This window comes from Stegostoma tigrinum, chromosome 18 (assembly GCF_030684315.1).
Source record: "Stegostoma tigrinum isolate sSteTig4 chromosome 18, sSteTig4.hap1, whole genome shotgun sequence".
NCBI classification, from domain to species: Eukaryota; Metazoa; Chordata; class Chondrichthyes; order Orectolobiformes; family Stegostomatidae; genus Stegostoma; species Stegostoma tigrinum.
This window is the reverse complement of record NC_081371.1, coordinates 11,001,495-11,013,911: the sequence shown is the minus strand read 5'-3', so window position 1 is coordinate 11,013,911 and position 12,417 is coordinate 11,001,495. Positions and strand designations below refer to the sequence as shown.

The window sequence follows — 12,417 nt, the reverse complement described above, 5'->3', positions numbered from 1 at the left end:
TTTTATTTTTGTTCACAGGATTTGTTATGAGTCAGTTTTGAGCTGGTCCAAAATGAAGATGGACAGATTTCTGTCTCATTCCGATCATTTGATTTTAGATTGCGTGGTCTTCCACTTCAACGAAAACAGGTGGATCACAGTGTTTGTCCATAAGATGAAAAAGATCTAACAATTTCTCTTCCTTTTCTGCAAACGCAATGGCGTTTCACAGACTTTGATCTTTATGTTCAGTTGCAATAGGTGTTGGCTCGAGAGGAGGTCTCAAGAGGTGAACTGTGAGTTATTTCTGATTACACCTGTCACGTTCCTAGCAAGTTGATATGTCCCTTGACTGTGCTAGTTGAGTGATTTTTGGTGATTTGATGATAAGTAGGGATACGAGGTCTCTGACAAAATGTTATCGGAGCTATCTCCTGGTCATTCCTGTAAAACGTTGTCCCTGAATCTTAGACTCAACCTTGAATTCCAGAAACTCTCAGTAGAAATGTGAAATCTGAAGAATGCATATTTTTACAGATTGCTGATGATAATGAACTGGCTGCAACTTAGACCTGCTTTGCATTGTTGGAGTTAACCTACAGTAAGCAGTTTCTATTCCCCTAGAAAGGCAAAAATTTTAGAAGTTTAAAGCAGGCTCAAATGTTTTAAAAATTTCACAACTAAATGCCAGTTGACATGCATATAATGCCCTATTGCAATCCAGTACCACTGAGCATACAAGTATGATCAAAAGAAGCAGCAAAGTTTTTTTTAAAATTAATTTGTGGGATGTGGGTGTCACTGGCTGGGCCAGCATTTATTGTCTGTCCCTAGTTGCCCTGAGAAGGTGGTGGTGAGCTGTCTTCTTGAGCAGTCTTCCTGCTATGGGTTGACCCACAATGCTATTAGGGAGGGAACTTCAGGATTATGACCCATGACATTGAAAGAACAGCAATATATTCCCAAGTCAGGATGGTGACTAACTTAGAGGTGGTGGTTCCTATACGTCTGCTGTCCTTGTCCTTCTAGATGGAAGTGGTCATGGGTTTGGAAGGTACTGTCTCAGGGTCTTTGGTGAATTTCTGAAATGCATCTTGTAGATAGTACACACTTCTGCTACTGAACACTGGTGATGAAGGGAGTGGATGCTTGCGGATGTGGTGTGAAGCTTCTTGAGTGTTGTTGGGGTTGTATTCGTCCAGGCAAGTGGGAAGTATTCATCACACTCCTGACTTGTCCCTTGTTGATGGCAGACAGGCTTTGAGGAGTCAGGAGGTGACTTAGTAACCGCAGTATTCCTAGCTTCTATATTGCTCATGCAGCAACTGTGTTTCTGCGGTGAGTCCAGTTGAGTTTCTGGTCAATGACAATTCCCAGGATGTTGATCGCAGGGATTCAGTGATGGAAATGTCATTGAATGCCTAGGGGCAGTGGTTAGATAGTCTCTTACTGGTGATGGTTATAGTCTGGCATTTGTGTGGCGTGAATGTTATTTGCCACTTGTCAGCCCAAGGCTGGATATTGTCCAGACCTTGTTGCATTTGAACATGGACTGCTTCAGTGTCTGAGGAGTGGCAAATGGTGCTGAATATTGTTTGCACAATCTGCGAACATTCTTACTTCTGACCTTATGTTGGAGGGAAGGTCATTGATGAAGCAGCTGAAGATGGTTGGGCCGAGGACACTACCCTGAGGAGCTCCTGCAGAGATGTCCAGGAGCTGAGATGATTGACCTCCAACAACCGCAACCATCTTCCTATGTGTCATGTGTGACTCCAGCCATGGGAGCGTTTGCCCCAGGATATTTGTTGATTCCAGTTTTGCTCAGGCTTCTTGATGCCACACTCGGTCAAATACAGCCGTGATGTCAAGGGCCGTCACTCTCACCTCTCCTTTGGAATTCAGCTCTTTTGCCAATGTTTGAACCAAGGCTGGAATGAGATCAGGAGCTAAGTGGTCCTGGCGGAACCCAAATTGGGCGCCGCTGAGCAAATGCTGCTTGGTAGCACTGTTAATGACACCTTCCATCACTTTACTGATGATCGAGAGAAGACTGACGGAGCGGTAATTGATTGGGTTGGATTTGTCCTGCTTTTTGTGTACAGGACGTACTTGGGCAATTTTCCACATTGTTGGGTAGATACCAGTGTTGTAACTGTACTGGAACAGCTAGGCTGGGGGGAGTGGCAAGTTCTGGAGTGCAAGACTTCAGTACTATTGCCAGAATGTTGTCAGGGCCCATAGCCTTTGCGGTATCCAGTGTCCCCAACCGTTTCTCGATATCACCTGGAGTGAATTGAATTAGCTGAAGACTGGTAACTGTAATGGTGGAGACCACTGGATGAGGATGAGATGGATCATCTACTCTGGCTGAAGATTGCTGTGAAAGCTAAAATCTTACCTTTTGCACTGATGTGCTGGGATCTTCTGTCATTAACGTTGGGAATATTTGTGGAGCCTCCTCCTTCACTGAGTTGCTTAATAATCCACCATTATTAAAGGCTGGATGCAGCAGGACTGTAGAACTTAGACCTGATCAGTTGGTTGTGAGATTGCTTGGCTCTGTCTATCACTTGCTGTTTGGCATACAAGCAGTCCTGTTTGGTGGCTTCACCAGGTTGACACCTTATCTTCAGGTATGCCTGGTGCTGTTCCTGGCATGCCCTCCTGCACTCTCCGTTGAACCACGGTCGATCCCCTGGTTTGATGGTAATGGTTAAGTGGGGGATATGTTGGGCCATGAGGTTACAGATTGTGCTGGAGTATAATTCTACTGCTGTTGATGACCCACAGCGCCTCATGGATGCCCAGAGTTGAGTTGCTAGATCTGCGTGAAGTCTGTCCCATTTAGCACGGTGATAGTGCCACACAACATGATGGAAGTCATTCTCAATGTGAAGGTGGGACTTTGTCTCCATAAGGACTGTGCGATGGTCATTCTTAGTGATACTGTACGGACAGATGCAGCTGTAGCTAGCAGCTTAGTAAGGATGAAGTCAGGTATGCTTTTCCCTCTTGTTGGTTTCCTCACCACCTGCTGCAGACCCAGTCTAGCAGCGATGTCCTTTAGGAACTGACCAGCACGATCTGTCGTACTGCTGCCGAGCCACTCTTGGTGGTGGACATAGAAATCCCCCACCCAGTGTACATTTTGTGCCCTTGCCATTCCTCCAAATGTTGTTCAACATGGAGCACCACCCATGGTAATATGGTAACCAGCACAAGGTTTCCTTGCCCATGTTTAACCTGAAGCCACGCGACTTCATGGGGGAAGGAGTCAATGTTGAGGACTCCCGGAGCAACTCCCTCCCGACTGTATATTACTATGTCACCATTTCTGCTGGGTCTGCCTTGCTCATGCAACAGGACAAATCCAGGGATGGGGATGGGGATGGGGATAGTGGAGTCTGGGACATTGTCTGCAAGGTATGATTCCGTAAGTATGGCTCTTTCCGACTGTTGCTTAACTAGCCTGCGAGACAGTGCCAAAATTGGGAGAGCTGACTCCATGCTCGATGCCAGGTGAACTGGGACTTTGTAGCAGTTGGTACAACTGAACAGCTTGTTAGGCCATTTCAGAGAGAAATCGACAGTCAACCACATTGCTGAGAGTCTGGAATCACATATAGGTCAGACCAAATGAGGGCGGCAGATTCCCTTCCCTGAAGGACATCGTGAACCAGATGGGTTTTTCCAACAACTGCAAATGATTTTCTGGTTATCAATAGATTCCTAATTCTAGACTTTTTTTAAAGAAATGAATTCAAATTCCACCATCTGCCGTGTTGGGATTCGAACCTGGGTTCAAAAAGGGAATTATTAGACATTTACAAGACATTGAAAGGGGTAAATGGGCCATTTTAGACGATCCTTTTGAATATCTTGCACAATATGATAACACAGTGTGGAGCTGCAGGAACATAGCAGGCCAAGCAGCATCAGAGGAGCAGGAAAGTTGACGTTTGGGTCAGGACCTTTCTTCAGATTGCTCTTGTTCCAGTAGTGTTGTCATTCAGCCACTCAGCCCAAGAATTCCTCAACTTCATCAAAGCCATAAGGATAGACGATGAAGAGACCATCAATAGACATACCACTAGCAAGGGAAACGATGACAACACTTCCAGAACAAGAGCAAGATCCCAGTGAAACCATCTCCAAGGACAACATGCTCAATCTGTTGGACCTATGCCGCACCACCCACTTTACTTTCAATGGCCAAACACACGAGCAAATCAACGGGACTCCCATGGGATCACCTATCTCCAGACTTGTAGCAGAAGCAGTGATGCAAAGACTAGAAAGGACGGCCATTCCACAAATCCAACCAAAACTATGGATATGCTACGTGGATGACACCTTTGTCATCATTAAATGGACCAAATTAGAAGAGATGCACAAACTCATAAACAACACCCTCACCAGAATAAAATTCACCAGAGAGGAGGAGAGGAACAAACAGCTCCCATTCCTCGGCGTCATGGTAGAGCACAAGACAAATGGGGAACTACAAATGAAAGTACTCCGAAAAGCCACACACACAGACCAGGTACTGAACTTCAATAGGAACCATCCCAGCACACACAAATGAAGTGCGTGCAAACACTATTTAAAAGGGGAACAACACACTGCAACAACATGAACACCAACTGGCTACAAAAAGACATGACCAATACTCGCTCATCTCAATCCACATGGACAAGGAGAACCACCATTTTGACTGGGACAACACCAAGATCCTGGAACAGGCTAGGCCGAGACACAGGCACAGGAATTCCTGGAAGTATGGCACTCCACGAAGCAGGCTATTAATAAACACATTGAACAAGACCCCATATACATACCGCTATGAAGGAAAACCGGAAGTGAGGCAATCCATCTCAACGGACCCCAGAGTTTAAAAACCAGGCGGAAAACACCTCGACACTTCATCGGAGGCTGCACTGAGCATGTTACCCAGTAGGGTAACGAAATGTCTGTGCAACAACAAATCAGCTCAGCGAGCCAACCAACCTCAGTTAGCATTATTCTTAACACCTGTGATTGGGTAGCGGTGTGGTAGTGGGTGGTGGCGTTGTTTAGCTCAGTTGGCGAGACGGCTGGTTTATAAGGCAGAATGCTGCCAAAAATTCTGGCACTGGCTGAAGTTACTGTGCAGGAGTCTCCTCCTCAACCTGTACCCTCTCCTGAGACAAGGTGACCCTTACATTAAACAACCACAAGATTAGCTCTTTCCCTGAATGACAGCGCAGCCCTGTGGTCCGGTAGGGACCATGGTCTGTGGTCAATGATGACTTTACCTTATATTCTGACTAACATGTCTTTGAGGAATGCTAAAATTGTTGGGTGACTTTTAAACAAGAGCTTTATTATTGCATTCATTTAGCAGCTGATTACTTAAAGTGTAATTGAACTTAAATACTTTTATGTTATTGACATTTGACAAATTGCTTTTCAGGGACAATTTAGTATTAACCTAAGTGGTACTGGTCTGAAAATATCCGAAGCGTCAAAATGGATTGCACAGGGAAATTACGCTACAGTCAATGTACACAGATCACAGGTAAGGGTCGAGGCCAGAAATTGCTGCATTTTGTTCAGCTACAGTCAAAGCATTCACTACATGTTAAAGTTGTTATTTTTTATTCTGTGGTGTTTTCAAAGGAGTCCAATAATAATGAAATGATTAAATCCTGCTTATTTTATACCAGCTGATTTAGAGTACTGAATGAAGGATACTGATTGTGTATGATCATAATGAATGGTAGTGCTGGCTCGAAGGGCCGAATAGCCTACTCCAGCACCTATTGTCTATTGTCTGTTGTCTATATTGGCCATAAGACTCTGGCTGCAATTCATCCACAGGAACTGGTCATGAAAGACTCAGTTCAATGTGTTCAGTCCTTTAAATCATAGAATCCCTACAGCGTGGAAAGAGGCTATTGAGCCAATAAGAGTCTTCGCCAACCTTCTGAACAGCATCCCACCCAGATTTTGCCCTAAATCCTCACCCTATAGCCCTGTATTACCATGGCTAACCCACCTAGTCTACACACCCCTGGACACTCCAGGGCAATTTCACATGGCCAATCTGCCTAACATTTTTAATGTCTGAATTCACAGAAATGTGACTGCAGTTATACAGCACCTTGGGCAAGACCACACCTGGAAGTATTTTGTGCAGTTAAGAGAAAGGATATACTTGCATTAGCCAGAGTATAAATATGTTACACTTGGCTAATACCAGGGATGGCAGGATTGTCCTATTAGTGAATACGGGCCAAGTTGAAGCAGAATTTCAAAGCATGGGGGAAGAGAGTGCACATCTGATTGAAATGGTTGATAACGTGCAACAGGGGCTGGACAAGCTGGATGATTCCCCTGGTTGGGGAGTCGAGAACCAGGCTTCACAGCCTCAGGATATGGGAAGATCATTTAGGACTGAGATGAGGAAAAAAAGTTCTTCAAACAAAATGTAGTAAATCCGTTAGAGTTCTGTAACATGGGAGTCCCTGAATATGTTGAGGGGAGGGATGTAAGACAATGGCTTGGTGATTTAGGATCAGGCATGATTCTATTGAATTGAAAAGCAGGCTTGAGGGGCAGAATGGCCTATTTCTGCTCCTCGTTTCTATACTTCTGTGAAAGGTACAATACAAATGCAATTCTTTTTTCCTCTTTAAAGGATGGCACAAAGGTTTATGGAAGATGCGGTGGCTACTGTGGAAAATGTGTTCCGCAAACAAGTACTGGTCTTCTGATGCAAGTACAGTAAAGATGCAGGAGTGACACGACATTTGCAGAAGTTCAAGGAAAAATTAAACCACCATGGAGATTGGGACCTGACTGGAGGCAATTTATCACTATGGAGATAATGAACCAGTCCAGATGCCAGCAATCTTTCGGAATTAATGTTCATTGTCTTATCAATGGCAGCTGTTAGAGTGCAATGATTATTTTATCACTTAATTATTTGGAACACACATTATTAGCTTGCTGGTTTAAATTTAATGTTCAAGCCCAGGTCAGACAGTTTTGACATCAAATGAACGGCCTAAATTGCTTATGTGACCCCCAGTGTAGGATAGGACAGGAAGAGTGCTGAAGCATTGGAAATTAAAAACCAAAGTTCATGTTTAATGTTTTGCAATGGCTGTCTGGACACATTCATTTTTCCAATGCCAGCCACCCATTCCTAAACATCAGTCCCTCTCCCTGTTAATTCTGGGAACTGTTGGTTTGATAGGACATACCGCATCAGTGACAATGTCATATCACCAACTGGAAGTTGTCTTTTTGAAGGAGTGACCTTAAGGCAATAATGGTGTTTAAAGAGTTTTTTGAGTTTGAATTTCCAGAGTTTGTTAATTATTATAATGTTCAAACAGGTAAAAATACTGAAAGTAAGGAAAATAAACTATGGTTTGACGATGGTAACATGCTGCATGACAAGGGTATGTTACTGGTGCTGATCTTAAAGTATCAATTCAGTCACTGTCATTTCTGTCTTAAATGATGAGATATGTTATCTGTGTCTCTGCTTAGCACAGGGCAGCTACAACGTATGATGATGTCCCAGTGATATTGCTACTTGTGTAAGCATTTTCAGTTTGCTGGTCCGAGTGCCGCTTCAAATCACAGAAATAGGTAGTGTAACTGAAACAGGTGATGACACAGATCACTTGAACATTTGCTAATTGCAAAGAAATTGGCTCTGTAGGAAGTTATGGTCTTACTGCTCCAGCAGTTAGCAGTTCGAAAGGGAGAAAGTGTGTTGGAGCACAGTACACCGTGCTCTATCAATCACTGGTTCTTGTTGCAGTAAGTACGTTACTTAAGGAAGCAAAGTTTATTTTATTTTGCCAGCCATGTTCAAAACAGTTCTGACTTTTGTCAAAACTATCAACCCCAAGGGGGGAAATTAGTCCACTGTCGATAGGGGGAGAAAGATGGAGGACATTATTGCAAACCGTAGAAACATCACTCCACTCTATAAAATCCAATCATGCTGGTTTTGTGAGCATTCTAACTCCGTCCTTCTAATCCTACCAACTTTCTTTTGCTCATTTTGTGGGCAAAATCAGATTCATACTTGTCTCCTTACCAAGTGACAGGAGTGAGGGATCAAAAAAAATGGTGACGGAACTGGATTGACACTTCTGCTATGCGAACTACAGCCCTCTCAGATTGGCAAATGCCACGTGATTTTGTTTTGACTTTGGGCACCAAGAGTGGTTGTCAGAATATATTTTGCTTCTGGTTATTACCTCCCTTTCTTGCTATGTCCTCTCAACTCTGGTGTCAGAAACTAGGGACTAACGTTAACCCTGATGCTGCCCTGGGCCTGGCACCAAAGCATTTAGGAGCTCTTATTCCCAAACGTACTTAATTCCTCCAGTTAAAAAAATAGTTGTAGGGAGAACACCAAAGCAATCAGAGTCTGTAGTGAACACTGGCCTGAGTGGGAAAGCTACCTCTCTTAGCAAAAAGATGTATATAAAAAAAAGATATATTTTATTTTGTTGTAAAATATTTATGCACTGTCCTATTTATTTTGATATTTTTTGTACGTATGCATTTAACTACTAAAATTGTGTTAGTTATCAATTATTACCCCGTCAGCCACCATTAATTCTTCTATAAAAGTGATCGGACATTTGCGTGCAAGGTTTAGAGAGGGGGGACATGACATAGTCACCATTTTGTGGATTACCGTTAAATTGAACAGTTATGATGAGCAAGCTGAGCCGCCAGCATAGCAGTGCACTGACATTTCTCAATATAAATAACAGAGCTGCCTGTTTACATAAATTAACTTACAAAGTTTAAAAACAAACACAAACTGAACTGAGATAACAAGGTGTAGAACTGGATGACTCTACACAGCAGGTCAAGCAGCATCAGAAAAGCTTCATTTTTCTGAAGAAGGGTCTAGGCCCAAAACGTCAGCTTTCCTGCTCCTCTGATGCTGCTTGGCCTGCTGTGTTCATCCAGTTCCACACCTTGTTATCTCAGATTGTCCAGCATCTTGCAGTTCCTACTATCTCTGGAACAAACTGAACTGCTGTGAATAATAAAGGTGCTATTGTTGCTGCCTACTACTGATAACCATGGTTGTATTGACACTAGCATAAAACTTGTAAGCTCTACCAACTGTATTACTCTACTGTAAAATGCTTAAAAAGGCCATTGTCCTTCTGATATGGCCTATTGCAGGCAAGACTGCAAGAAATAATCAAACAACAATAAACCAAAGTCTTCATCGTTTGCAACAAGAGATTGTATCAAGGCTTTGCAATGGAGATAACTTAATATTCCGTTTGCAAATGAAGTTTGGCACAAAACACGCATTGTGCAAGACATCTCATCATTCTGACCTCATTCCTTTATACCAGTATAATGTAGGTATTGATTCAGTAAACCCTGAACTGTAATATGAAAGGTATTTACAATATATACCAATATACTTCTTTGTGAGATGAGACGTGCACAGCAATTTCTGAAGTTTTCGAATTCAGAATTTTCCGGTTTTCAGATTTAACCGTTAATCCCATTCTGGAACAACAATTATTTTTCTAAGAATACAAATGCCCAAATAAATTTTTAAAGGCAGTTCATCTCCCTTGCTAGGGAACGCTTTACTTGCCACCAAATGAGCAAATGTAAACAGGTTAGAACTACAAAGTATGAAAGCGAAATCTTAATCTGTTCTCATCTCAAACAGCCAATGCAGATCGCAAGGTGTAGCTGTTGGGAGCAGGAACCAATGCAGTTGTAACACCCCTATAACTTAGGGTGGAGGGGTGGGATACTCTTCCAAGAGATGCAATGGATCGAATGGCCTGCTTCCATGCTGTCGGGATTCTATGTAACTGTCCCAGCCCCAACTATGTGGAGCTTGTTAGCACTGAACTAAATGGAGCGCTTTTGGTGAAATGGAAGTGTCCCTATCTGCCCCAAAGGTTTGTAATAGCAACTCTGAACAGATTGTTTAGAAAAACATGTAGGACTGAGTTAATAGAGAAATACATCAAAAATTGTAGACTGCACCTGAAGTCTGATCAACAGAAATTTCTCTCTTTTTGAAGAAAAACAAGGCACTCTGTCTTTAAGGAATGGTTTTCTTGTTCTGACCTTATTTTACAGTATGTTAAGACAAACTGATGACATTATTATTTAACTACAAACTTTTATGTATACTGATTTAACTTGTGAAAAAATCTACACTAAAACAGATTCAGCATGATAGCAGCCAATTGTTCACAGTCATCATTTATGAAAAACAAAAAGGTGCCTTTATTATAATGATCATCTCTTATTAGGTGCTCTTACCAGGATTGCAGGCTACTGTCATCCTGTCAAATCAGTAAAATAAATTCAGGTTTGATCTGTAAATGTCTTTTATTACGGTGCTCAAGTGTAAAACATACTCAGCGTCTGTACAACTCTGAGCTCAGCAGGTAGATAAAGAGTATACAAATTTTGCACGGCAGTTCTCAGTTATTTTAATGGAGCTGAAATTCTACTTATTTTACTTAGGTTAAGACTCACCACTAAAATAGCAGATGGAGGAATGCTGTTACTATATTTCTTTTGGCGTTGCTTCTCAGTACTTGGCCAATATTACACCAACAGTATGTTTTAGACTAGTAGATTTCAAAAAAGTACTTTTAATAGGACGTGTGTATTAAAAACTGAAAACTGCAGGAAGCAGAATTGCCTCAGATACTGTATTAAAATTTAATTTAAAGAAGTGACCTTACCTTTTGGAATATAGTTGTAACTGTATCTTTACACTGAAACTTATACAAGGGTTCTTATTTTCATTCCTCCATCATTATCAAGGGAGCTCAAGATTTAACTCAAACAGGATTATCAATGGTAAAGATATTTTAAGTAAATAGCTTTGATAAGCTATTTATAAAAAGTAGATGCTGAATACTATTTACTTTCTGTTAACCATACTGGTAGATGTGGAAGAAAAATTAAGTTCTGTGTCTGCTTGAATTCCTCCCCGCTAATTTATTTTAGTCATGTTTTCAGTACGTTAAAATTATATTTTATTACAATCACTATTGGAGGAATAGGTGATCATGAATTCAAGCATTTGATCTGAAAGAGCTTTTGAACATATTTCATTGTATTTTAGAATAATTCTTCAGAATTTTCTTGCTAATTATATGATAGCTTTCTTACATCCATGCTGTTCTTTTGTTTAAAATCACATGTAAACCAAAGCTGAAGGCTAACCAAATTAAACATAGATGCAGGTTTTAGTAAATATCAAAAACGTCTTTTTAAGATACATGTTTGGAATCATAATAATGCGAGTTACTAATCAAACTTAGCATGCATGCTTGATACAAGTCCCTAACAATAAAAAAATTTAATCAGGGGAAACAAAGGAAGTACAATTTGCACTAAAGTGCCACAAAAATAGTTGTGAAACTATGCTGTGTACTACTCTTGTTGTTTAATATTTTCTACATAAATAAACAGCGTATTGATAATTGTCAATGTGTGTTCCATGAAATGCTACTTGAAACTTTGTAACATGACTATTGGCTATAATATTTGATTTCAATAATTCATACAACAGAGCAGACTAAGAGAGGAATTGCAAGGCTTTGAGCTTGCGTTACTGCAGTCTCTGAAGAGGTCCAAGGAGTGTATTTGCAAAAATAAATTTGGTATAAAAGGACAGCTATTAAATTGGCGTGGTGCTATGACTGCATGTCTACTGTAATGCTTCATTTGTCTCTTATAATGTATTGATTTAAGTCACAGTTGACTTTAAAACCATAATATTCCCAAATAAATTTATTGTTATTTCATATATCTATCTTTCTCTCATTTCTCCGCCGCCCGCCCATTAAAAAGGCTCTCCATAATCGCTCACTACTTTGGAGTGACATTTCATTTTAATTTGTCTCTGAGCAAATACAGTGCATTTTGAATGGGATATCATTCAACAATGAAGGGTATTTAAGGGACTTCTGGGTAAGCATATGAATATGCAAGAATTGGAGGGATTTGGATCAAAGGCAGGCAGAAAGGATTAGTTTCATTTGGTGTCATGTTTGGCGCAACATGATGGGCTGAAGGGCCCATTCCTGTGCTGTACTGTTCTATAATCTAATAATCAATTATTCCAGAGAAAGAGTAGTGAAGCTTTTAAAAAAATCACGTTGGCAGTGTTTTATCACTTTCAGTTCGATACAAATGCAATACAAACAATCAAATCACAAAATGAATTATAAAATTGTAATTTAATTATGCAATCCAGAAAATTCTGAAGCTACAAGAACATGAACCAAGATATCATAAAGAGCCAAGAATTAATTCCATGCATTCCTTCACAGTACATGGTGCAACAAACGCATGGTAATCAGCTCTGTTTGGATACCTCATGGGATGGGGTCTTCACCAGCTAGGCCAGCA

At 41.1% G+C, this 12,417-nt stretch overlaps 1 protein-coding gene across 5 annotated transcripts in view; it reads left to right on the top strand.

The window, feature by feature from the left end:
* Positions 1-11,812, top strand: part of LOC125460805 (A disintegrin and metalloproteinase with thrombospondin motifs 20-like) — a 357,534-nt gene extending 345,722 nt beyond the window's left edge. For all 5 annotated transcript variants that reach the window (XM_048548796.2, XM_048548795.2, XM_048548794.2 and 2 more), the window contains 2 exons: positions 5,435-5,539; positions 6,662-11,812. In XM_048548796.2, coding sequence (XP_048404753.1) covers positions 5,435-5,539; positions 6,662-6,751 — 195 coding nt within the window. In that variant the 3' untranslated portion in view covers positions 6,752-11,812. The remainder of the gene's footprint in view (positions 1-5,434; positions 5,540-6,661) is intronic.
* Positions 11,813-12,417: the final 605 nt, after the last annotated feature.